The sequence below is a fragment of the Amblyraja radiata genome, chromosome 13, assembly GCF_010909765.2.
Source record: "Amblyraja radiata isolate CabotCenter1 chromosome 13, sAmbRad1.1.pri, whole genome shotgun sequence".
Taxonomy (NCBI): domain Eukaryota; kingdom Metazoa; phylum Chordata; class Chondrichthyes; order Rajiformes; family Rajidae; genus Amblyraja; species Amblyraja radiata.
The window spans coordinates 34,714,865-34,742,043 of NC_045968.1; the positions used below are offsets into that span (position 1 = coordinate 34,714,865).

The 27,179-nt window shown below is 47.1% G+C and overlaps 1 protein-coding gene across 5 annotated transcripts in view; it reads right to left on the reverse strand.

The window, feature by feature from the left end:
* Positions 1-25,307, reverse strand: part of tnik (TRAF2 and NCK interacting kinase) — a 110,306-nt gene extending 84,999 nt beyond the window's left edge. For 2 of the 5 annotated variants that reach the window (XM_033031734.1, XM_033031735.1), the window contains exons 1-2: positions 25,143-25,306; positions 3,660-3,725 (exon numbers count right to left, since the gene is read on the reverse strand). In XM_033031734.1, the coding sequence (XP_032887625.1) occupies positions 3,660-3,725; positions 25,143-25,199 (123 nt within the window). In that variant the 5' untranslated portion in view covers positions 25,200-25,306. Of the gene's footprint in view, positions 1-3,659; positions 3,726-25,142 lie in introns of all 5 variants that reach the window. The other 3 variants (XM_033031737.1, XM_033031736.1, XM_033031733.1) reach the window with 2 other exon arrangements.
* Between the last annotated feature and the right edge of the window lie 1,872 nt (positions 25,308-27,179).

Consider the following 27,179-nt stretch of genomic DNA (forward strand, 5'->3'; position numbering starts at 1 on the left):
CTTCCTCAACGTGCACTGCAGGTCTACAACAAACGATGCAGATTTCTCCAAGATAGTTCTCTTTGCGCACTCTCTTTAGAATCATGTTCTCTAATTTATATTACCCCTAGGAGGCATAGTCATGGGAGAGAGACAGCACGGAAATAGGCCCTTTGGCCTACCGAGTCCACACTGCAGAGCAATCACCCATTCATACTAATCCCTACACAAGCCGAAACCAGTTTTATTCTTGGGTTGATGGCCCCAGTTAGACTGCTTTCTCTGCAGCGCCGTAGGTTCATAAATTCATAAATCATAGGAGCAGAATTAGGTCAATCGGCCCATTAATTCTACCTTGTCATTCAATCATGGCTGATCTATCTTTCCCTCTCAACCCCATTCTCCTGCCTTCTTCCCATAACCCCTGACACCCATACTAATCAAAGTTGAAGGGAGACCTGATAAATGAATACAAAATTATAAGAGACATAGATAGGGTAGACAGTCTGAACCTTTTTCCCCAGGGTGGAAACGTCACAGACAAGAGGGCAATGCTTCAAGGTGAGAGAGCAAAATTTTAAGGAAATATGCATGGCAATTTTCTTACACAGAGGGTGGTAGGTCCTTGGAATGTGCTGCCAGGGGTGGTGGTGGAGGCGGAAACAATAGTGCTATTTAAGAGGCTTTTGGATAGGCACATAGAGGGATGTGGATTATGCTGAGAGGGGGGTTTGAGAGTCTTCACGTTCGGCATGGACATTGTGGGCCGAAGGGCCAGTTCCTATTCTGCACTGTTTTATGGTCTGGTCACCACACTTTAGGGAAGATGTCAAGGCTTTGGGAGAGTGTGCAGAAGAGCTTATGACTTTCAAGAGACAGAAGACATTTGGACAGATGTATGGAAGAGAAAGAGAGAAAGTAAGTATGTCCAAGGAGGTACTGTAGGTGTAGGAAGGAACTGCAGAAGCTGGTTTAAACCGAAGATAGACACAAAAAGCTGGAGTAACTCAGCGGGACAGGCAGCATCTCTGGAGAGAAGGAATGGGTGACGTTTTGGGTCGAGACACTTCTATAGACTCAGTCCTTTGTCTCAAGAAGGGTCTCGACCCGAAACGTCACCCATTCCTTCTCTCCAGAGATGCTGCCTGTCCCGCTGAGTTTCTCCAGCTTTTTGTGCCAGAGGAGGTTGATGAGGCAGCATTTAATGGCTGGGGTCAAGGAAAGAGCGTTCACGTTGCGGCCCTGTTTCCACCAATCTTTCCACCACCACGCACAAGAAGCACAAGACAGACACCATTGTATGCAGATGCCGAGAAGTGTGTTCCGCTCTGACTGAACAAGTTCTAATCTTGTGTGTGGACTCCATAAGAAGAAGATTTAATGGCTCACTGTTCAATGTTATCTATATAATTAAAAGTCTCATCTTGACCACTTCCTGTTTGCCCTGTGCTTTGATTTTAGAAAAAACGCTACCACATATGGCTGTGATTTTTTGGCCATCTTACTCGGAGTCCTCCTCCGCTGTGCAGGCCCCGAGGATTTTTCCCATCGAAGAAAAATAAGACTTATTAGTGTTTTAAAAATCTTGAGATTCTCTCTCCTGTCAATCACCGCCATGAAGGCCATACCCATTCTGGTGGGAGGAGGACTATAAAACCTGGAAGTGTGGTTGTGACTCAGTCTGTCTGCAAGATGGTGAGGGAAAGGTCACGGCTCTCTGTCTGAGCTGGGAAACTACAGAACACTGTGAGTATGCGATGTACTTGAATAAATGATTTGTTAGCCCTTAACGAAAATGAAATGAGTTGTTTGGCCTGCCCTGTGCTTGAAACTGCAATGGCAATAGAAATGAAGTGAAAATGCAATGAGCTGTTTGGCTTGAGCCTGCCATGTGCTTGAAAGTGCAATGGCAATGGAAATGAAGTGAAAATGCAATCAGCTGTTTGGCTTGAGCCTGTCCTGTGCTTGAAAGTGCTGTGGCAATGGAAATGAAGTGAAAATGCAATCAGCTGTTTGGCTTGGCTTGCCCTGTGCTTGAAACTGTAATGGCAATGGAAGTGAAATGAAAATGCAATGAGCTATCCGGCCTGCCCTGTGCTTGAAACTGCAATGCAATTGGAAATTAAATGAAATGAGTTGTTTGGCCTGCCTGAAACCACTAATTTCAGCCCACAAGGTCTCTATTAGCTGAGAAACCAGTCCCTTTTGCCCAAAATGCCCATATTAGCCCAGGAAGAGCATTTTGGCCCAAAAGGCCCGTGGCAGGCCAGGAAAAGTCCAGTAAAAGTGCCTTTCACTGAAATTTCATTCAGATTTTTTTTTAAAAAGAGCCCCTTCAGCCCATCAGGCCTGTACGAGCCCAGGAGCCCCGTCGGCCCATCAGTAAATATTCCCCCTGCAAGTATTAAACCTCACCCCATTATTTTTCTCCCTCCCTTCATTTGCTCCCTGTGAGATCCAGGCCAGGATAGACTTTCCTCCTTCATTGATGTGATCTGCAGAAAAAGATGAAACATGTCTAAAATTGAATCCCCCACCCTCTCCCCCTTCTCGCTCACAGTCTCTCACCTGTTTTGGGCTGAATTTCTGGCAGTTTCTGAGCTGCCAGCCCACGATGCCTGAGTGACTGAGCTGCCAGCCCACCAGGCCTGAGTGACTGAGCTGCCAGCCCAAGAATCCATTCAGCCCACAATGTCTATACTAGCCCTCTGGAAACTAGTCCCTTCGGCCCACAACACCCATACTAGTGCTCCAGAAAGCCCCCCCCACTGGCCAGCAATATTGGAATTTGTGGAGAGGTGGAATATTGCTTTGGAGGACCAGCGCTCCCGTGTGAACATGGGACCCAACGGGTCCCACTTAGTCTAGTATCTAGCTAAAAGGTTACTCATTAGGCTTAATGGTCAATGGTACTTCATTGTCAATATACATATTTTTTTGTTAGCATACTATGCAGTAAAATCTTACAATACACAAGCACAACCATACCCAAGTACAAGTGTGTAAGAATAGTACATCACACTGAGGCAGTACACAAGAGTCGCCACTTATACAGCACCATCTTGTATCCTTAACTTGGCCTTAAAAGTAATTTGTACAGGTACATGTATGTGGGGGGGGGGGGGGGGGGGGGGGTTTGAGGGATATGGGCCAAACACGGGCAAGTGGAGCTATTGTAGGTGGAGCATCTTGGTGGGTATGGGTAAGGTGGGCTGAAGGGCCTGTTTCCGTGCCGTGTGACTTTGTGGCTCTAATAATGTCAGTAATTGATGAAAAACCATTGAATAGCGTCTGAAGAAGGGACCAGAAACATCGCCTGTCCATGTTCTCCAGAGATGCTGCCTGACCCGCTGTGTTACTGCTGCACTTTGTGTCTTCATTCAATAGACAATCACACTGCACGGATAGAGGAGCTGTACTGCACAGTTAAAGGCGGTCCATACACCATAATAGTCGCGTTACACAGTATTACTGATTATTGATTATAGGAGCCCTGTTAAAACAGGTCAATGGGCATCAAGGAACCATGCTAAACAAGTCAATGGCATCAATGGGTGTCAATACCCACATAAAACAAATGCACTTGGGCCCGCGCCAACCTTCTGCTATTTGGAGTGATGGGTTTGGTTCCTTAGGCAAGTACACAATTTCCGAAGAAATTGGGCAAGTGAGACATTTACCTTGTACACCTGTCCATACGTGCCATTGCCAACTAGTTCCACCAGTTCAAAAATCCCTGCTGGATCCTGCAAGATAAGCACAAAAACCAGAGAGAATTACAACTCGTTGTGAAATGCTAATTATTCAAACAAATGCCCGTCCGTCATCTCCAGGGGGCCCACATGCAGAGCGACAGCCAAGGGCTGTGAGACATTGGCAGACCAGCACCCTGTTATCAGGCAACTGACCCGTCCTCTCACCAACTACAGTGTGGTCCTGACCTCCCATCTACCATATAGACCTTTGAACTATGTTTAATTGGACTTTATCTTGCACAAAATATTGTACCCACTATCATCCATTTGTGCACTGCGGGATGCCTTGATTGTATCCATGTGTAGTTTAGTTTTCGACTGGATAGCATGTTAGTCTAGTCTATTCTGAAGATACACCGTGGAAACAGGCCCTTCGGCCCACGCTAGTTCTATGTTATCCCATTTTCGCTTCCTACACACGAGGGGTAATTTACAATTTGCAGTAGCCAATTAACCTACAAACCTGTACGTCTTTCGGGCAAGGGAGGAACCCGGAGCACCCGGAGCAAACCCACGCAGTCACAGGGAGAATGTACAAACTCCGTACAGACAGCACCTGTAGTCAGGATGGAATCTGGGTCTCAGGTGCTGCAAGGCAACAACTCGACCTCTGCACCACTGTACCGGCTACCTAAACTGCAAAGAAGGGATGGTGGGAAAGTTGGTACGTGATGCCAGAGAGAACCATCATTGTCTTCTCTTTCCACCACATTTTTTCAGGCGAGTCTGTGCGCATCTGATAATTTTGGTGGGTCACATAATGTCAGCTGAAATTTCTCCAGCCAACTCAGCAACAAGAAGCTTTGGCCTAGACATCTGACCTTCCTTGGGATGGGGACACAAGGAACTATTGCTGTGCCACTGTGCCACCCCAGCAAACAAAACTTTTTCACTGTATCTCGGGACACGTGACAATAAACTAAATTAAACAAAACCCCAGGGATTAGATAAACCAGGATTTAATTTTAAGCTCCGCACACCATTTCATTGAATGACACACAATGGATGAGACCATTCAGCCCCTCAAGCCTGTTCCCTCAATGACGTCTGATCCAACTTGTTTCGTTGCATGTGAACCAGTCAGCAGAAAGACAATACATGATTACAATTGATCCATTTTCAGTGTATAGATGTATCTATATTATCATGTAAGGGAATAACGTTTAGTGCAAGGTAAAGCCAATAAAATCCGATCAAGGATAGATCGAGGATCATCAAATAGGTGGATAGTAGTTCAGCATTGCTCTTAGGTTGTGGTAGGATGATTCAGTTGCCTGATAACTGCTGGGAAGAAACTGTCCTTTAGCCAGAGGGTGGTGAATCTGTGGATTCTTTACCACAGAACAGTGTGGAGGCCAAGTCAATGTATATTTTTAAGGCAGAGAAAGATAGATTCTTGATTAGTACGGGTGACAGGGATTATGGGGCAGAAGCAAGAGAATAGGGTTAGGAGGGAGACCTAGATCAGACATGATTGAATGGCGGAGCAGACTTGATGGGCTGAATGGCCTAATTCTGCTCCTATTACTTATGACCTGATGTCCCTGAATCTGCTGGTGTGTGTTTTCCCACCTATATCTTTTGCATCCTCGACTCTGCATTCCTATCTTGCATGCTCTTGCTCATCAAGAACCTATCTAAATCTACCTGAAAAATATTCAAAGACTTTGCTTCCACCACCCTTTTGGGTGAGTTCCAACATGTCACAACCCTGAGAGAGAAAAAAAAATGATCTCATCTCCAGGTGTATCCCAGTCCATCACACAGACCAGACTCCCCACCATCGACTTCACCTACACTTCACGCTGCCTCAGGAAAACAGCCAACATAATAATCAAGTAGCACTCACACCCTGGTCATTCCCTCTCCTCCCCTCTCCCATCAGGCAGAAGAGACAAAAGCTTGAAAGGACCCCAACTCGAAACGTCACCTATCCATGTTCTCCAGAAGTGCTGCCTGACCCACTGAGTTACACTGGCACTTTGTGCCGTATTCTCGTAAGGCAAGGATGTATTCCTGATCTTCCAACCTACCTCATCATGGCCCTTGCACTTTGTTATACCAACACTTTTCCTGTAACTATAACATTATATCGTGTACTCTGTTTCCTTTCTATTTTACACAGCCTGCTGTACTTACAGTAAGCAGAGGATGATCTGCCCGGATACCACGCAAAGTATTTCACTGCCTCTTGCTACATAGGGGCGGCACCATGGCGCAGAAGTAGAGTTGCTGCCTCACAGCACCAGCGACACGAGTTCAATCCTGACTACGGGTACTGTCTGTATGGAGTTTGTATGTTCTCCCCATGACCACGTGGGTTTTCTCCGGGTGCTCCGGTTTCCTCCCACACTCCAAAGACCTGTAGGTTTGTAGGTTAATTGGCTTCAGTAAAAATTGTAAATTGTCCCCAGTGTGTTGGATCGTGCTAGTGTAAGCGGTGATCGCTTGTCGGCACGGACTCAGTGGGCTGAAAGGCCTGTTGCCGCGCTGTATTTCTCTAAACTAATATGACCTTTATAAACCAATAAACCAGCCTTGAAAGACGCCTTGTTCTTAAATAGTGATCTCTGATTCTGGACCTTCCTGCTGTTAGAAACCACCTCGCATGCCCATCTAAACTCCTATGTATATTATCTCTTTAATCACATACTTCTAAAACTCTTCTAAACTCCAGTCAGTACAAGCCTCACCTGCCCATCCCTTCCATTTAAAACCATCTGCTTGTTCCAGGTATCGATCACTGAACAACATCTGCACACTATCATCCCCTCTTTAATAACAAGACTAATGCTGTGCACAATACTCCACTAATCCCCCATATCACTGAAATTTGCTACATTCTACATTTGCATTCAATTCCCCCAGCAATGACCAATATCATTCATGAGACACAGGTATTGCAGATGCGAGAAGAAGGGTCCTGACCTGAAACATTAACAACATTTAACAAAGACACTCAGACAGGTGCACCACTGCTCCTCCTGCATGCTTTGTGGCAGGCACTCCAGCTGCAAGTGTGGGGACATCCAGTGTGGACACACTCACTCTCCCACTCATCACACGCACACACACGTACACATACCGCACATGCACACTGCATCATGCACACACACACCACGCACACACACACTGCATCATGCACACACCAGTGTGGATACACACACTCACTCACACTGCATCACACGCACACACATACCATACATGCACACTGCATCATGCACACACACACTACGAATGTAACACACATAAATGCACCATAAATGCACACATACCATGCACGCACACACAGATACACAAACCATTAAATGTACACACTGCATCATGCACTCACACACCACGCACAAATACACACCACACACGCACATGCACACACACACGTACACATGCCATGTTCAAGAAGGAACTGCAGATGCTGATGCATCAGCCTGTAGAAGGGTTTCGGCCTTGTAGGCGAATGTAGGAAGGTTATCTTTCAGTGATATGGGCCCGAAACGTTGCCTATTTCCTTCGCTCCATAGATGCTGCCGAACCCGCTGAGTTTCTCCAGCATTTTTGTCTACGTACACATACCACATGTGTACACTGTATCATGCACACTGCATTATGCACACACACACACTGCATCGTGCGCACACATACACACACCATGCACATACACACCACGCGCACACATCACGCACACATATACACCACGCTCATGCACACACATATCATGCACACATACACATACCATACATGCACACTGCATCATGCACATACACACAGCGAATGTACACATGTAATGCATACAAATGCACCATAAATGCACGCACATCATGCACACAATGTATCATGTACACGCATTCACACTGCATCATGCACACACACGCGCACCACATTTGCACGTGCACACACAGCACGCACGCACACATACCCATTCAGACTCACATCTCAGATGATTTCTCTTGATTCCAGCATCTGGATGGAATCACAAACAAAGCATGCCGCAACCTCTGTTTTCCTAACGATTTATGGGTGATCGATGGTAGGTGTGGGCTCGGTGGGCTGAAGACACTGTTTCCATGCTGTATCTCTAAACTAAACCTTGTGTTAGGCAGCATTGAGGAAGGCAGGCAGGTGGACAGGTGGAATTCCCTGCCACAGAGGGCAGTGGAGGCCAAGTCACTGGATGGATTTAAGAGAGAGTTAGATAGAGCTCTAGGGGCTAGTGGAATCAAGGGATATGGGGAGAAGGCAGGCACGGGTTATTGATTGGGGACGATCAGCCATGATCACAATGAATGGCGGTGCAGGCTCGAAGGGCCGAATGGCCTCCTCCTGCACCTATTTTCTATGTTTCTATGTCAGTACGGACCTGTCCGTGCTCTCACACCAAGGACTGAGGTTGATGTTGATGTTCATAAACCATTGGGACAGAATTAGGCCATTTGGTCATTCAGGTCTACTCCACCACATTCTACCATGACTGACCTATCTTTCCCTCCTCAGCCCCATTTTCCTGCCTTCTCCACTCTTGCCTATCAGGTTATTGAAACAACTGGTCACTCGTCCGTGGAGTTTGACAATATCTGACCCCCCCCAGAGGACAGGGAGCAGTGGGGATAGCGTCAGGCAATGCTCAAATGCCGGGTTTATGAAACATTACCGGCCTGGAACCACAACCTACAAGCCTCGATCTGCAGAAATATCCGACCTACTTTTTTTACAATTTCAACATTTTTTTTCCTCTTGCGTCATGACGTAGGCATTTTTGTTCTCACTGTTACTTTCTGAAAGGATGTGGCTTAGAAGGATCAAGGCCAGAAATTATCACCCATTCTTAACTGTCCTTGAGGCAAGAGGGGGGGAGGGGGGGGGGGGGGGGTGCAGTGCTTCCAGGCCAGCTGTTCCTATGGTGCTGGTGGGAGGGTTCAGACTTTTAGATCCAGTGACAGTGAAGGACTTTGATTCACAGAAAGATCCAGTATGGAAACAGGCCCTTTGGCCCACACCGATCATCACCCATTCGCACCAGTTCTATGTTATCCCACTTTCTCATCCACGCTCTACACACGAGGAGTAATTTACAGAGGGCCCCACAATTAACAATAAACCTGGCACGGTTACGCAGCGGTAGAGTTGCTGCCTCACAGCGCCAGAGACCTTGGTTCATTCATGACTACGGGTACTGTCTGTACGAAGTTTGCATGTTCTACCAGTGACCGTGTGGGTTTCCTCTGGGAGCTCTGGTTTCGTCCCACAATCAGAGGTTGTCAGGTGTCAGAGGTTACAGGAAGGAGGCAGGAGAATGGGGTTAGAAGGGAGTGATAGATCAGCCATAATTGTATGGCAGAGTAGACTTGATGGGCCAAATGGCCTAATTGTACTCATCCCACTTATGACAATCCAAAGATGTGCGGGTTTGTAGGTTAATGGCCCTCTGTAAATTGTCCCCAGTGTGTAGGGTAATACTAGTGTATGGATGATCATTGGTCGACTCAGACTCAGATGGGCCAAAGGACCCGTTTCCACTAGATTAAACTAAACTAAAGACTGAAAGATCCAGCATGGAAACAGGTTATTCGGCCCACTAAGTCCAGTCTAACCCATTCACACTAGTTCTATGTTATCCCACTTACTCATCCACTCCCTACACACCAGGGACAATTGACAGAGCCAATTAACCTACAAACCCGTACGTCTTTGGGAACAATAATATATTTCCTAATCAGGGCAATGTTTAGTTTAGTTTTAGTTTATAGAGCCATAGACCCATAGAGAGTTGAATCATGCCCTTTGGCACAACATTCATTATCAATACTGATTCCACCTGCTTGCGTTCAGCCCATATCCCTCTAAACCTGTTCTATCCATGCATCTGTCTAAATGTTTATTAAATGTTACAATAGTATTTGGCTCAACTACCTCTTCTGGCAGCTCGTTCTATATACCCATCTTCCTTTGTGTAAAAAAGTCACCCCTCCGGTTTCTATTAAATATATCTCCCCTCACCTTAAACCTGTGTCTTCTGGTTCTCGATTACCCAACTCTGGGCCAAAGACTGTGCGTTCACACAATCTAATACTCCCATGATTTTGTACACCTCTATAACATCACTGCCCATCCACCTGCGCTCCAAGGAATAAACTCCTGGCCAACTCAACCTCTCCCTATAGCTCAGGCCTTCGAATCCTGGCAACATTCTCGTAAATCTGCACTGCACTCTTTCCAGCTTGACACCAACTTTTGTAGCATATAGCATGTTGAACGGTTTACTATTGTTACATGTACCAAGGTACAGTGAAAAGCTTTTGTTTGCATGCTATCCAGTCAAAGAAAAGACTATGTATGAATACAGAGGATAGACACAAAGTGATGAGTGCAATTCGGGCCAGAACCCTTCTCAGGAACTCGGAGGTCCTTCAGGGTCTAAAGAAGGGTTCCTGACCCGAAACATCACCCATCCATTTTCTCCAAAGAAGCTGCCTGACCCAGAGTTACTCCAGCACTTGTGTCCATCCTCAGTATAAACCAGCTTCTGCAGCTCCTTCCTATACATGAATAGTCAAGCCATCCATAGTGTATAGATAAAGGATAAAGGGTACCACATTTAGTGCAAGATATAGCATGTGTAACTTGGGGTGGAGTTATTCCCGTTTACCATCTGCCCATGTACCTCTTCATCATCTCTGAAGACATGGAAGGAGGCCATTCTGACCATCTTCACAGCTCACAGAGCAATCCATTACCCACTCATTTCCATACAGCCCCTCCTCAATTCCCCCTTGATGCTCCTGCCACCCACACACTTGAGGCAATTTATCCAATGGCACAGCGGTAGACTGGCTGCCTGAGACCCAGGTTTGATCCTGACTATAGGTGCTTGTCAGTACGGAGTTTGTACGTTCTCACTGTGACCTCTGTGGGTTTTCTCCGGGTGCTCCATTTTCCTCCCACGCTCCAAAGACATACAGGTTTGTAGGTTAATTGGCTTGGTTTAATTGTAAATCGTCCCTAGTGTGTGTAGGATAGTGTTATGTGCGGGGATCACTGGTCGGCGCGGACCCGGTGGGCCGAAGGGCCAGTTTCCGCGCTGTATCTCTAAACTAAACTAAAATTAACCTATGAAGACAGTCGCCTTTAAGAAGTGGGAGCAAATGAAGCATCAGTGGAAAGAATACACATGATTACAATCAAGCCGCCACAGTGTACAGATACAGGATAAAGGGAATAACATTTAGTGCAGGATAAATCCAGAAAAGTCAGATTAAAGATAGTCTGAGGGTCTCCAAGAGATACAGGTAGATGATAGCTCAGGACTGCTCCCGAGTTGAGGTAGGATGGTTCAGTTGCCTGATAACAGCTGGGAAGAAACTGTTCCCATGTCTGGGGGTATGCATTTTCACACTTCTGTATCTTTAGCCTGATGGGAGAGGGGAGAAGAGGGAGAGACCAGGGTAAGACTGGTCATTGATTATGCTGGTGGCCTTGCCGAGGCAGCGTGAAGTGTAGATGGAGTCAGTGGAAGAGAGGTTGTTTTGCGCGATGGGCTGGGCTGGGCTGCATGTAGAACTCTCTGCAATTTCGGCCCTCCATGCCCACCATGATGCCAGGTTAAACCAACTTCAGATAGACACAAAGCGCTGGAGTAACTCAGCGGGTCAGGCAGCATCTCTGAAGAAATGGAAAAGGTGGCGTTTCGGGATGGAACCCTTCTTCGGAACTAACCCCAAATATCTACACATGGTCTGTATCCCTCCGGTCCTTCCATGTTCATGCATCTTATTAAGTTCCTTTTAAATATTGCCATCGTATCAATTCCACCAGGGGTGGCACAGTGGCGCAACAAGTAGAACAGCAGCCTCACAGCGCCACAGCCCCACGTTCAATCCTGATCCAGTTTTAAAGTACCACAGGTTGAGAGAGTCCCTCTGCACAGATTTCTGAGTCAACATAGAACACAACATGCAAATTGAAGGAACAGCACCATATATTTCACTTGGACAGCTTACAACCCAGTGGTTTGAATGCTAATTTCTCTAATTTCAAGTAACCACTGCATTGCCTCTCTCCCCCCTCCCCTACCCTCCCCCAACCTGGGCGTCCTACCAGCGACACTGTTTGCATCCTTGTTATCACACCTCCCCCAGTCAACAATGGGCCATTGGGGGCTTCACCCTTCCTGAGGTCATCTGTTGCCGGTCCTGATTTGTTCTGGCCTTTTCTCACCTCCAGTTTTCTCCTCCCCTACCTCTCTCTATCTTTCAGGCTGAAGAAGGGTTCCGACCCAAAACGCCATCTATTCCTTTTCTCCAGAGAAGCTGCCTGACCCGCTGAGTTACTCCAACATTTTGTATCCATCTATAGAATGGTACAGCACAGGAACAGTCCTGCTCAGCTCACTATGTCCAGAGCAAACATGATGCCAAGTTAAACTAATCTCCTCTGCCTGCACCTGATCTATATCCCACCCTGCATATCCATGCGCCTATCCAAAAGCCACTTAAACACCACTATAATATCTGCCTCCACCACCACCCCTGGCAGTGCATTCCAGGCATCCACCACCCTCGGTGTAAAAATAAAACGTGACCTGCACATCTTTAAACTTTGCTCCTCTCAACATAAAGCTGTGCCCTCTAGTCTGTGACATTTGCACCCTGGGAAAAAGATTCTGAATGTCTACCCTATCTATGCCTCTCATGATCTTATATACTTCTATCGGGTCTTCTCTGCGACCTCTGGCATTCCAGTGGAAATAATCCAAGTCTGTCCAACGTCTCCCAGTAGCCGAAACCCTCTAATGGAGGTAGCATTAAACCTCCTTTGCATCCTCTCCAAAGCCTCCACATCCTTTGGGTAATGGGGCGAGCAGAACTTTGGTCAGATCTCCCCTCGGCCCCTTTAGTCAAAGCTGCACAGCACGGAAACCGTCTTGTGCATGTAATCGATCGTCTACTGCAGGCTGCGATCCCATGCTTGATCTGCCACACATTCCACGCAGAGACAAACATTTCTCAGCCAGCTGTACATGTTGGCGGCTGTGGAATGCTAGGGTGGGGAATGGGCAATGGACGGACATGCAGAGTCTGCGTACGTTTCCTGTCAACATACAGTAGGAGAGAAGCGACAGGCAAGAAGGCGCACAAACACCTCAACTTCCTGAGGAAACTGTGGAAATTCAGCATGTCTCCAGTGACTCTTACAAACTTCTACAGATGCACCACAGAAAGCGTGCTGTCACTTTGTATCACAGGTACACAAAAACGCTGGAGAAACTCAGCGGGTGCAGCAGCATTTATGGAGCGAAGGAAATAGGCAATGTTTCGGGCCGAAACCCTTCTTCAGACTTCTTCAGTCGGAAGAAGGGTTTCGGCCCGAAACGTTGCCTATTTCCTTCGCTCCATAGATGCTGCTGCACCCGCTGAGTTTCTCCAGCATTTTTGTGTACCTTCGATTTTCCAGCATCTGCAGTTCCTTCTTAAACTTACAAAATTCTTAAGGGGTTGGACAGGCTAGATGCAGGAAGATTGTTCCCATTGTTGGGGAAGTCCAGAACAAGGGGTCACAGTTTAAGGATAAGGGGGAAATCTTTTAGGACCGAGATGAGGAAAACATTTTTCACACAGAGAGTGGTGAATCTCTGGAATTCTCTGCCATGAAGGTAGTTGAGGCCAGTTCATTGGCTATATTTAAGAGGGAGTTAGATGTGGCCCTTGTGGCTAAAGGGATCAGGGGGTATGGAGAGAAGGCAGGTACAGGATACTGAGTTGGATGATCAGCCATGATCATATTGAATGGCGGTGCAGGCTCGAAGGGCCGAATGCCCTGCACCTATTTTCTATGTTTCTAAACACTTTGTATCACAGCTTAGTTTGGGAACAGCTCTGCCTAAGACCGCAAAAAAAAAAATCGCAGAGAGTTGCAAATGTAGCCCAGTCCATCACACAGTCCGGATTCCTCACCATTGACTCCATCTACACATCTACATCTCCATCTACAGCCAACATGATCAAAGACTTGTCCCACCCAGGTCATTACTTCTGCTCCCCACTCCCATCAGGCAGAAATAACAGAAGTTTAAAAGCTACCACCAGACTCAAGAACAGTTCCCCTTTGTTATCAGGCTTCTGGCCGGCCGTTCCATAAGCCAGGGTACTGTCTGATTCATCTCTACCCCAATGCGAACATTGGACATTTTTTTATATGGGACTGATGCTACACAATGCTGAGAACTATATTCTGCACTCTGTATCTTCCCCTTTGCTCTACCTATTGTACTTGAGTTTGACAAACGTATTTATATACAAGTGTTATACGATCTGATTGGATAGCATGCAAGTAAAAGCTTTTCACTGTACTTCAGTACACATAACAATAATAAACCAAAACTTAAAACATCTTGGGCGGCATGGACGCCTTGGGCTGAAGGGCCTGAAGTTTGACACTACGACTCTGTGATTGTTTCAGCCCCATCGCCAGCATTCATGTGTGGGAAGGAACTACAGATACTGGTTTAAACCAACCAATGACACAAAGTGCCGGGGTAACTCAGCGGGTCAGGCAGCATCTCTGGAGAAAAGGAATAGGTAACATGTCATGTCGAGACCTTCTAATCTAGCATTCTGGCAAACATCTTCCTGTACCTATTCCTAAAATGCCACATCCTCTTATTAAAGGGGGCAACCAGAACCACACTCAATACTCCAAATGCGGCCTAATCCAAATCTTGTAGAGCTGCATCAGGATTTCCTGATTTGTCGGTGAATGTCTACAGGTGTACAGTAGAGAGCACGCTGGCTGGTTGGATCATGGCCTGGTTCGGTATCTTCAATACCCAGGAACTTTACTTTAGACTTTAGTTTAGAATTTACACTTTAGAGATGCAGCACGGAGACAGGCCCTTCGGCCCACCGAGTCTGTGCCGCCCAGCGATCACGAGCCATACCCTGCACATTAGGGACAATTTACAATATTTACCAAAGCCAATTAACCTACAAGCTTGTAAGTCTTCAGAGTGTGGGAGAAAACAGGAGCACCTGGAAATAACCCACACGGCCACAGGGAGAATATACAGACAGCACCTATAGTCAGGATCGAACCAGGGACTCTGGCGCTGTAAGGCAGCAACTCCACTGCTGCACCACTGTGCCGCCCTAGACTGGCAAACGGATAACAGAGAAAGGCTCTGAAACCAAGGGTGCTGAAAAAAATTGGTGGTGGACCTGTGCTTTGGTTTTTGCACTATAAGGGTCTGGCTACTTACTATTACTGGTATTAGTTTATTATGCTATTGGTCATGATATATTTAGGTGCTGTATGAATAGACTTGCAAAGCCGCAGCCGGAGTTTTAGTTCTTGTTGCAGATGACAATTAAACACTGAACTCTCTCGCACTGTCACTACGACATAAAGGACTCTGCGCCCTCACTGCTCTCTGCAGCTTAAGGGTCTATCCCACTTGGGTGACATTTTCGGCGACAGCCTGAAAAGAGGCTGTCGCGGGGTGGTCGCGGCGTGACGCATGTAGTGGCGCTCGGTGTCTCCCTGTCGTCCCTGGATTTTGGAATGTTCAAAATCTTCAGGCGGCATCTGGGTGTCTTATCATGTGGTGCGCCCAGTCACACGCTGACGTACGCTGTCCTGCGGGTGACGGACGGTGACGCGGGTATATAAAACGCCGACTTATCCATTAAAAAGTTGTTGGTCCTTAGATTTATTGTAGATAAGTTCATTTCCAATGTGATTATTATACTTCAGTGTAACCTTTGTGTGTTGTGAAGGCGGGTGACGCGGAGTGTCGTACAACTTGACGGTTTTTAGAGTGACTACGGGCGTCAGTCACTGACGTTCGCAGTCACGGAAAAAATTGCAAAGTGGGACAGGCCCTTAAGGAGCTAGGAAGCCAAGTCAGGTCCCTTTTCTCAACACATACTGGGGTTGGACAAACCTGTGGCAAGATGCCATCTCCCTGGGAGGACCACATGGTGTGGGATGGATCGAGGGTCTCCCAGACTTCACTCGATGGTGGATCACAACCCCACCTACCTTACATCCAATGTCCCTTCTCACCATCGCCACCACTCTTTAGAGATACAGATACAGCATGGAAACAGGCCCTTCAGCCCACCGAGTCAACACCGACCTTCAATCTCCCATTTACACTGCTTCTGTGTTATCTCAGTTTCTCATCCACACGCTATGCACTAGGGGCAATTTACAGAGGCCAATTAACCAATTTGAAGAAGTGTCTCGACCGGAAATATCACCTGTTCCTTTTCTCCAGAGATGCTGTCTGACCTGCTGAGTTACTGCAGCTTTTTGTATCCATCTTCAGTTTAAACCAGCATCTGAAGTTCCTTTCTGCACCAACCAATTTACGAGAATGTTGCCAGGGCTCAAGAGCCTGAGCAATCGGGAGAGGTCGGGCTGGCAAGGACTTTATTCCTTGGAGCGCAGGAGACGGAGGGGTGATCTTATAGAGGTGTATAAAATCATGAGCGGAATAGATAGGAAAAATGGACAGAGTCTTTTACCCAGAGTAGGGGAATAAAGAACTTGAGGCCATATGTTTAAGATGAGCGGGGAAAGATTTAATTGGAACCTAAGAGGCAACTTTTTCATACGGAGGAGGGTGGTGGGTGTATAGAACGAACTGCCAGAGGAGGTAGTTCAGGCAGGTACTTAAAACAACATTTAAAAGACATATGGACAGGACAGCTGTTGGAGGGATATGGGCCAAACACAGGCAGGTGGGACTAGCATAGATGGGGCATCTTGGTCGGCATGGATGAGTTTGGCCTGTTTTTGTGCTGTATGACTCCATACCTTCTCTGAGATGTTTCCAGGGTAGTCCCATCGTTCCTTCAAGAAGTGCACCAACACTGTGCCCAGTTCTCCAGGTGTGGTCTCACCCATGCTCTCTGTATCTGATTTAAAATCCCATTTTTGTTTTTCAAATCCCTTCCAATGAACAGTGCCTGCTACCCAAGTTCATAAGTTCAAGGAGCAGAATTAGGCCATTCGGCCCATCTATTCTGCTCTGCCATTCAATCATGGCTGATCTATCTTTCTATCTTTCTTTCTCAACCCCCTTCTCCACATAACCTCTGACACTTGTCCTAATTCTTTCTATTACCAGTACGCCAGCTGTCTGTGAATCATGCACTCAGATCCCCAGAGCCCTCTGCTGCCCACTACTCTGGACAACGTCACGTTTTGCCACACTGTACCACAGCTGCTGAATCTTTGCCTACTCACTAATCCACCAAACCTCCCTCTCACAACTCACTCTCCCTCCCGCCTGCCTGGGCGTCAGCAACTAATTTTGAACATGGAAAACATAAAACAGTGCAGAGAGACACAAAATGCTGGAGTAGTTCAACGGCATCTCTGGAGAAAAGGAGTAGGTGACGTTTCAGTTCGAGACACTTTGTGTCTATCTATCTTCAGTGTCAGCCAGCATCTGCAGTTCCTTCCTACGCGTAGAACTATGCAGCTCTGGAACAGGCCCTTCAGCCCACAATGTCCGTGCTGAACTTTACGCCGTTATACTGATTTCCTCTGCCTGCACATGATCCATATCCCTCCATACCCACATGCCTATCTGAGAGTCTCTTAAACGCCACTAGCGTATCTGCCACAACCACACCTGGCGTTCCAGCATCCACTACCCTCTGGGTAAAAAAATCCTGCCTCGTACATCTCCATTCATCTTTTCCCCTTTCACCTTAAAGCCATGAACCTCTAGTCATTAATACATCCACCCTGGGAGAAAGGGTTCTGACTGTCTAGCCTATCTATGCCTCTCATAACTTAACCTACTTCCGCTGTAGGAAGTATCCTGACTGGTTGCATCACGGCCTGGATCAGTAATTCCAAAACACAGGAGCGCAAGAGGCTGCCGAGAGTGTTGGCACGGCCCTCCCCACCGTCGAAAGCATCTACATCAGGCGCTGCCTCAAGAAGATGGCATCTATCCTCAAAGACCCTCACCATCCACTTCTGAAGTCCCACCCTCACCACTTTATTATATTTAGGCATGGTAAGTCTGATCAGTTTGTTCTATGTTTTATTCCTTGGGGCGCAGGAGGCCGAAGGGTTATCATGTAGAGGTTTACAAAATCATGAGGGTAATAGATTGGGCAAATGTAGAGTCTTTTACCCAGAGTCGGGGAATCAGGAACATTTGCGAGGATGTTGCCAGGACCCGAGGGCTGGAGCTATAGGGAAAGGTTGGGCAGGCCTTTATTCCTTGGAGTGCAAGGGTGATCATATAAAGGTGTTTCAAGTCAAGTCAAGTTTATTTGTCACATACACATACGAGATGTGCAGTGAAATGAAAGTGGCAATGCTCGCGGACTTTTGTGCAAAAGACAAACAACCAAACAAATTATAAACACAATCATAACACACATATTCTTTTACATAATAAATAATGGAAGGAAAAACGTTCAGTAGAGTTAGTCCCTGGTGAGATAGGCGTTTACAGTCCGAATGGCCTCTGGGAAGAAACTCCTTCTCAACCTCTCCGTTCTCACCGCATGGCAACGGAGGCGTTTGCCTGACCGTTTCAAATCATGACGGGAATAGATAGGGTAAACACACTCTTGTACCCAGGGTAGGGGAACCAAGAACTAGCGGTGAGAGGGGCATGATTTAATAACAACCTGAAGAGCAACTTTTTCCACACAGAGGGTGTATGGAACGAGCTGCCAGAGGAGGGAGTTGATGCATGTACTGTATTAACATTTTTTAAAGACATTTGCACAGGTATGATAGGAATGGTTTAGAGGGATATGGGCCAAACGTGGCAGGTGGGACTAGTGTAAATGGGGGCATCTTGGTTGGCATGGGCAAGTTGGGCCGAAGGGCCTGTTTCTGTGCTCTGTGGCTCTGTGACATGGGCTTCACTCTGAAGCCTTCAGCTGCTTTCCTCATTATTGCTGACATCATACACCCACCAAAATTCTTTCATGTCACACCATTCCTCAGCAATTTTACACGCTAGCTCAAATGTTAAATCATGCATTTTTCAATTGTTAAGGCCAAATTTGCTCATCTAATAAGCCATACACAAACTCGTAAGCTCTGTAACATAGGTTGGTAGAACTATAACTTCACTGCTTTCTTCTGGCAATAATCTCTTTGGTTCCTGGTACAGCTTTCTACAATCGGCAAAGGTGCCCGACTTAAGTGATTCTAAAACCTATCACGGCACAGTGGCGCAGCTGGTAGAACTGCTGGCTCACAAAGCCAGAGACCCCAGTTCGATCCTGACCTCAGGTGCAGTCTGTCGGTGTGGACTTTGTACGTTCTCCCTGTGACTGCGTGAGCTTTCTTCGGGTGCTCCAATTCACAGCCACACTCTAAATATGTGCAGGTTTGTAGGTTAATTGGGTCAGGCAGCATCTGTGGGAAGAATGGACAGGCGACTGATGGTTGTCGCGAAGAAGCTGCTTGTGAACCTGAACATTACAGTTTTCAGACTTCTGTACGGTCTTCTCTATGGCAGGAGTGAAATGAGAGCATGGCCCGGATGGTGTGCGTCTCTGATGATGCTGGCTGCCTTTATGAAGCAGTGGCTCCTTCGATGGTGGGGGAAGTCAGTGGAGCCAAAATACCTTGAATGAAGGATTTTCCTCGATATTGTTGTTCGTGTCCAAAAGGAGTCCAGACCCAAAACGTGTCTGACCATGTCCTCCACAGATGCTGCCTGACCTAGCTGGGTTCCTCCAGCACTGTCATGCTGTGTTACAATCTCTTGTGAATTCATTCTGCACAGCCACATATTGTGCCTCAGTTTCTGTGCTATTATTTGCCCTATAATGATCTCCACCCACTCTAAGTGGGAACTGTGAGGTTCCTCGCTTGTCAAAGACCTTTCGGCCTCCAACGTAGCTGCTTTTGGTCTTACCTACAATCTTCCACGTTAACAATTGCAAGACACAACTTGATGATCGCACACATGGGCCCTTGATTCTCCCTGCTTGCCTGAACCTGCCTCCAGTCATTTGCCACAGGAGCGCTGAATGTTACTGGGATAAGCTACAACATTAAAAAATCACTGGCAGATTGTGTGCTTTCATCACGGAAATAGGCCCTTCGGCCCAACTTGCCCACGCTAACCAACATTCCCCATCTACGCTAGTCCCACCTGCCTGCATTTAGCCCATATCCCTCTAAACCTTTCCTATCCATCCATGTACCAGTCTAACTGTTGAGATAGTATTTAGAAAAACCCATCAACCCAAATCGCTGACGTGTGTCCCTCTCTCTCCCCCCACGGATGCTGCCTGACCTACTGATTGTTTCCAGCAATCTCTGATTTTATTTCAGGTTCCCAGCATTTGCCACATTTTGCCCTCAGTTTGATCTTTCCCCATTGTCAGTGTGGTGTCTATACACTAGGTGGGGGTCCCACTAAAGCAACGTGTACAATAATAGAGGAATATGCTTCATTTGAGGCATTTTATCTGTACTGACCTTCCCACCATTGAAAGAACCTACAGGAGACGGCAGAATGGTAGACACTGCCTGGTCCATCACGGGTACTGACCACCCCACCATCGAAGAGATCGACAGGACTTTCTACCTCAAAAAGGCAGCCAGCATCATCAGGGACCCACACCACCCTGGCCAAACTCTCATTACACCCCTGCCATCAGGAAAAAGATTTGGAGCCTGAAATCTGTAACGTCCAGGTTCAGGAGCAGCTTCTTCTCAACAACCATCAGGCTATTAAACACCACAAGATCCAAATAAGTTCCAGACTACACAGACTTGGGGGCACTGTTTTTGTCTTTGCACCATTAGTGATTGGAGAAATAGCTCCAACCCAAAATGTCATTCATCCTTTTTCTCCAGAGATGCTGCCTGACCCACTGAGTGACTTCAGCGCTTTGTGTCTATGTTTGGTATAAAGCAGTATCTGTTGTTCTATGTTTCAATTGTTGTTTGTTTCCTTAATATATATATATTGAATATTATTTTTTTAATTTACCATAGGTTTTACAGAGTACTATGATTATATATTGCTGGACACTTTAATTCTCCTTCCCATTCCTACACAGACCTTTCTATCCTAGGCTGCCTCCATTGTCAGAGTGAGGCTAAACGCAAATTGGAAGAAACTGCATCTCATATTTCGCTTGGGCAGTTTACATCCCAGTGGTATGAATATTGATTTTTCTCACTTCAGGTAGCCCCGGCATTCCGTCTCACTCTATCCTGCCCCCACACAAGTCGCACCAGCTTCTAATTTTCACCCTGTTCCCTTTATCATTGTTACTTTTTTGCATATCTTTCATTCGTTGTTCTTTATCTCTCCACATCACCGTCTATATCTCTTGTTTCCCTTATTCCTCACCAGTCAAGGGTCTCGACCCAAAACGTCATCTATTCCTTCTCTCCAGAGATGCTGCCTGTCCCGCTGAGTTACTCCAGCATTTTGCATCTATCATGATCACTTGCCCCCCTGCAGGAACTATACATCAGGAGGTGCAACTCCAGAGCCAACAATATCATGAGAGACCCCTTCCACCCCTGCAACGGACTGTTCCAGCTGTTACGGTCAGGCAAACGCCTCTGTTGCCATGCGGTGAGAACAGAGAGGTTGAGAAGGAGTTTCTTCCCAGAGGCCATTCGGACTGTAAACGCCTATCTCACCAGAGACTAACTCTACTGAACGTTTTTCCTTCCATTATTTATTATGTAAAAGAATATGTGTGTTATGATTGTGTTTATAGTTTGTTTGGTTGTTTGGTTGTTTGTCTTTTGCACAAAAGTCCGCGAGCATTGCCACTTTCATTTCACTACACATCTCGTATGTGTATGTGACAAATAAACTTGACTTGACTTGACTTGACATCCACTGTGGGCCTTGTCCCACAAGGCGATTTTTTTAAGGCAACTACAGGCGACAAGTTTGTCGCCACATGTTCGCCGGTGGTTGCCGGGAGTAGTCTCCTCGGTTGCGCAAAATGTCGTAGCGTGTTTCTGGTCGCCGCTAAATTTTCAACGTTGAAAAAATGTTGGCGACAGTGGGTTTGTCGCCAATGAGCACAGCTTGACTTCTCCTGACGTAGGTGCTGTCGTTGGTTGTCACAAGGATGACATAGGTTGTCGCCGCTTTCTCGGCAACCTGCTATGACTATGACAGTCGCCGGCAGTTGCCTAAAAAATCGCCAAGTGGGACAGGCCCATAAGAATTTCATTGTTTCATTTTGGGACCAATGACAATAAGATACCCGTGACACTTCACAGGTCAATCAAATACCTGAGTCAGTGGGATGGCATGAACCACAGCGAGTCCAAGGGATATAGTCCAAGGGAAAAGATATAGATAAGAACTAGGGGCAAAAATAGGTCACCGCATCACCAGGCTAATCAGCTATTTAATGTCATGGCTCATCGGACTGTAACCTCATTTCCATCTACCAGATAACCTGTCACCTTCCAAATTAGCCAAAAATTAGTCTAAATCAGCACTAGATTGGTGAGGCCACACCTGGAGTATTATGTTCAGTTTTAGTCTTCAATAAGTTGGGAAGAGTGCAGAGAAGATTCACAAGGATATTGCCAGGACTCGAGGGCCTGAGCTATAGGGAGAAGTTGGGCAGGCTAGGACTTAATATCTTTGTGCGCAGGAGGCTGAGGGGTGATTCATATAGAGGCTTATAAAACTGTGAGGGGAATTGATAGGGTGAATGCAGATCCACAACACGCCTACTCTACATTCAAATACTCCAGCAATTAACAATAACATTTGGTTTGCTTTCCTAATTTGGACAGGTACATGGACAGGAAAGGATTGGAGGGATATGAGCCAAACGTGGGCAGGTATAACTGGCATAGATGGGGCATCATGGTTCACATAAACATGTTGGGCCGAAGAGCCTGTTTCCAGTGCTGCGCTGTTCTATGTTCTCGGACTCCTCAATCTCTCCCCATTCACACACTTTAAAAAAAAAATGTTTTTCCTGTCAAATTACACAATTTCACATGTCCCACATTATGCTCCATGCACATACCGCACAGTCACAAAAATAGCCTCTTCACAGAGTCACGCGGCACAGAAACAGACCATTCTGCCCATCGTGTCCTTGCCGACCATCATCAACCAACCATTTAGGGTCATCCTATATAAACCCAATTTTTCAATTCTCCCCATATTCACTCATCCCCCCCCCCCCCCACCCCCACCCCCCCCCCCCCACACCCCCACCGGAGTCTACCACTCCCCACACACTGGGGGCAATTTACAGAGGGCCAATTAACCTCTGCACTTCTTTGAAATGCAGGAGGAAACTGGAGCTCCTGGAGGAAACCCATGCAGGTCACAGGGAGAACTTGCATGTTTCACAGCTAGACTGCCCACTCCCATAACCCCCAGATTGCACCCCTCCCCTGCTCACACCGGCAGCTGACAGTTTACCCAACATAACTCTATTGGAGACACAAGGAACAGCAGGTGCTGGAATCTTGCACAAAACATGGACATTTGTACATACACACATGGGTACATACATCTTTGTGCTGATGCATGCGTGTGCAGACAACATCATGCAAGGGTGCAGACATGTGCCAACAAACATTTGCATGTTTGCTGACATTTGTACACATGTGCATGTCGGTGTGTGTGCACACATGCATTCTCATGTGCACTCTTGCACACACAAACATGCATGTGCAGGCACATATACGCACTAGTGCAGACATTTGTATATATTTGTGCAGGCATGTAAGCTCATGTGCACAGACTCTTGTACACACATGTTGGCACGTTCTGACACTGATGGTGCATGGCCATTCATTCACGTACACAGATACTTGTACACACACATGTAGACATCGGCTGATGTGGACGCGTGCTCAGATACTTATACACAATATGTTGATATGTGTGTCTGGACATGCATGCTTGTGTGCAGACACTTGCACGCAAACATGTTGACATGTGCTAGCGTGCGTATACAAGTGTGCACAGAGACTTGTACACGAATGTGCGAGGACATGCATGCACACGTGCCGCTCCTGGGGAAGGACGTCACCCCCGTTCTCTGCCACCCCACTCCCCCCTGACACGTGCATGGATCCCACAAGCCATTGAGCTGAACCACTCGCTCCTATGCCCAACGCACCCCCAACAAACCCGGTGTGGAATCCGTGGGCAGCCTGGCACCGTGCCAATGTGGCACAGACTCCCAGTGGCACTGGCACTGCCCAGCCAAAGCAACCAGCAGCCCCCTCGCCCCACCCACCCTCTCCCACCCCCCACACTCATTCCCATTTCCAGGGAGACACACACCAACTTCACAACCACAAGGACCTGATGCAAGTTATTGCAAACAATCATCACCACCCCCAGGCTCCACTGAAATATCTGGGTGTTTTGAGCAACTATTTTGGGTCGTTGGAAACAATTATTTCATTTGTTATTTTCCCCAATGTTTGGTGGCCTCGACATGTTACATTACCACTGACAGTGAGGGTTACAGGAGCTGTCCAATAACAGGAGGAAAGGGGGGGGGGGGGGGGGGGGACACACACACAAACCTTTCATTTACAGGCTTTTCCCCTCATCACCACCAATTGAAAGGAATTTTGTGGGACATTTCCCACTTCAGAAACCTCCTGCCCTCATCACTGTGCCCGTCCCTGCCCCTCCATCTCTCCCCCCAACCCCCTTCAGCGCCAGCCTTGGCTCCATTGCTCCAAACAGCTCTAGCAACAAAATCCCAGCTCAACCACAAAGCAGCAGTTTTTAGAACAGTCACCCCTCCCCTCCCCTCCCATCCTTCCCTCTCCCATTGTACAGCGGCCAACAGAGGGGTTAAAAAAGGAGAATTTACAAGGGGTTCAAAATCATTCTCTTTCTCCCACAAACCCCCCCCCCCCCTACACACACACACACACACACACACACACACACACACACACACACACATTGAAAGGCGTACAAGGCCAAAAACACATCTTCCCATTGCAGACAATTCACATTACACTTGTCAGGGCCACGGTGGGGAGGGAAATGGGACAAAGGGAGGGGAAAAAATGAATGGGAAGGACAAAAAAAAATAAAAATAAGATTAGAAAAAGAATAATCGCGCAAGGCCAATTTGCAGCCGTTGCCCCATTCATTCAGCGGAATTTTGCAGGGCTTTGACAGGCTGGGTTTAAGGCGGTGACACGCACAGACATGTATGTAGCTGTGTTTTAAGGGCAATGCTGTTGTGATGGCCCGAATAAACAGCGTGGGACGGACAGCAGCGGGCTGGGCTGGGGCACAGGCTCGCTGTTACACACTGAGACACGGCGGCTACAGCTCTGGCTGTCACATTGTGTCAATGCAAGGATGCGAACAATGTTACCCATTGGCGGCAAGGCGGCACATCGTTCCGGCCGCGGCTGGCGATCGGTACTCACCCGCAAAGCAGAGAGATCTATCTCGTCCAGACTCCGAGCCGGCGAGTCACTGGCCATGTTAATCTCACAACCTGCTGTTTCTCTCTCTCTCTCTCTCTCTCTGCTCCTCCCCTCCCTTCCCCTTCTCTTCTGACCTCCCTTCCCTCTGTGCTCCTCTCACCCCCTCTCTCCTCCTATCTCTATCTCCCTCTCCCTCCCCCTCCTCTCTCTCCTTCCTTCCTTCCTCCCTCTCCCTCCCTCCCTCTCTCTCTCTCTCTGCTTCTCGCCTCTCTCACTCCTGGAGCGATTTAAAGCATATCCTTCCGCTTAAGTAACACAATGAATCCGACCGACCCCGCGTAGACTTGAACGTGCGCTTTATCAATAGACAAAAAAAAACAACACAAGGGGAGGGGGCAGATATTCTAATTCGCTGCCGCAGCCCGGCCGAACGGTGCCTGCGGTTACAGTCTTATCCTTAAAGGTGGCTTTTGCAAGGCAAGTGCTCATTGCATGGCGCCCACACACAAGGTACATTGTTGTTAATGTCCCAGATAGAACAATGACATTCTTACCTGCTGCAGCACAACGGAATATGTAAACAATATAATAAACGAGAAAAAAAGTTCACATACATATGCATACTCACAAATACACACACACACACACACACACAACAAACAATATATGTGCAATAAGAACATATGAGTCTATTCTGTTAATAATAATCTAATAGGGCTTATTTAAGGTTGTAGTGTTTAGTAGCCTGATGGCTATAGGGAAGCAGCTATTCCTGTACCTTCTTCCTGATGGCAGTGGCGAGATGAGTGTGTGTCTAGGATGGTGTGGGTCTCTGATGATTCTGTCTGCCTTTTTGAGGCAGCGACTCTGGTAAATCCCTTCGATGGTGGGGAGGTCAGAGCCGGCGATGGACTGGGCAGTGTTCACAACATTTTGCAGCCTTCTTCACTCCTGGGCGTTCAAGTTGCTGAACCAGGCCGTTATACAGCCAGTCAATATGCTCTCTACTATACACCTGTAGAAGCTCAAGAAAATCCTCTCTGACGTACCGAATCACCATAATCCGTTGCTGTGCTTGCTTTCTTGACAATTGCATCAGTGTGCTGGGTCCAAGAAAGATCTTCGGAAATATGCACTCCCAGGGATTTGAAGTTTTTGACTCTCTCCACCATCGTCCCATTGATATAAACAGGATTGTGGGTCCTCAACCTTCTTCTTCCAAAGTCCACAATCAGTTCATTGGTTTTACTTTCATTGAGAGCCAGGTTGTTGTGTTGGCACCATTTGGTCAGTCGGTCGATCTCACTTCTATACTCTGACCCATCACCATCTGTAATTCGTCCAACAACGGTGGTGTCATCGGCGAACTTGAAGATGAAGTTTGCACTGTGTCCAGTTACACAGTCATGAGTTTGGAGTGAGTAGAGCAGGGGGCTGAGCACGCAGTCTTGAGGTGCTCCCGTACATATTGTCAATGAGGAAGACGCACTGTCATACACACAGTATGCACATACATGCAGTACACACACACACATATATAGTAAGCATAGACACACATATACATTATACATACATCCATTATAAGTATATATACACACAGGCAGTATACACACACCATACGCATATGCATACAGTGTACACACACACATAAAGTATGCACATACAAACAGCACATACACACACACACACACACACACACACACACACACACACACACACACACACACACACACACACACACACACACACACACACACACACACACACACACGCGCGCGGTTTCCAGCACCAAAGCTCAGATTTTCCTTGCAACCCATTGGCAGTTTTAGTGCAAATATTTGCTGCAGTTCCTCTAACGTTGGGGGATAGTACATAGAACAGCACAGCACAGGAACAGGCTCGTCCACCCACAATGACTGTGCCGAACATGACGCCGTTGAACTAATCAACTCTGCCTGCACGTGATCCAAATCCCTCCGTATTCATGCACCCATCTAAAATGCCTCTACCGTATCCGTCTCTACCTCCACCCCTGGC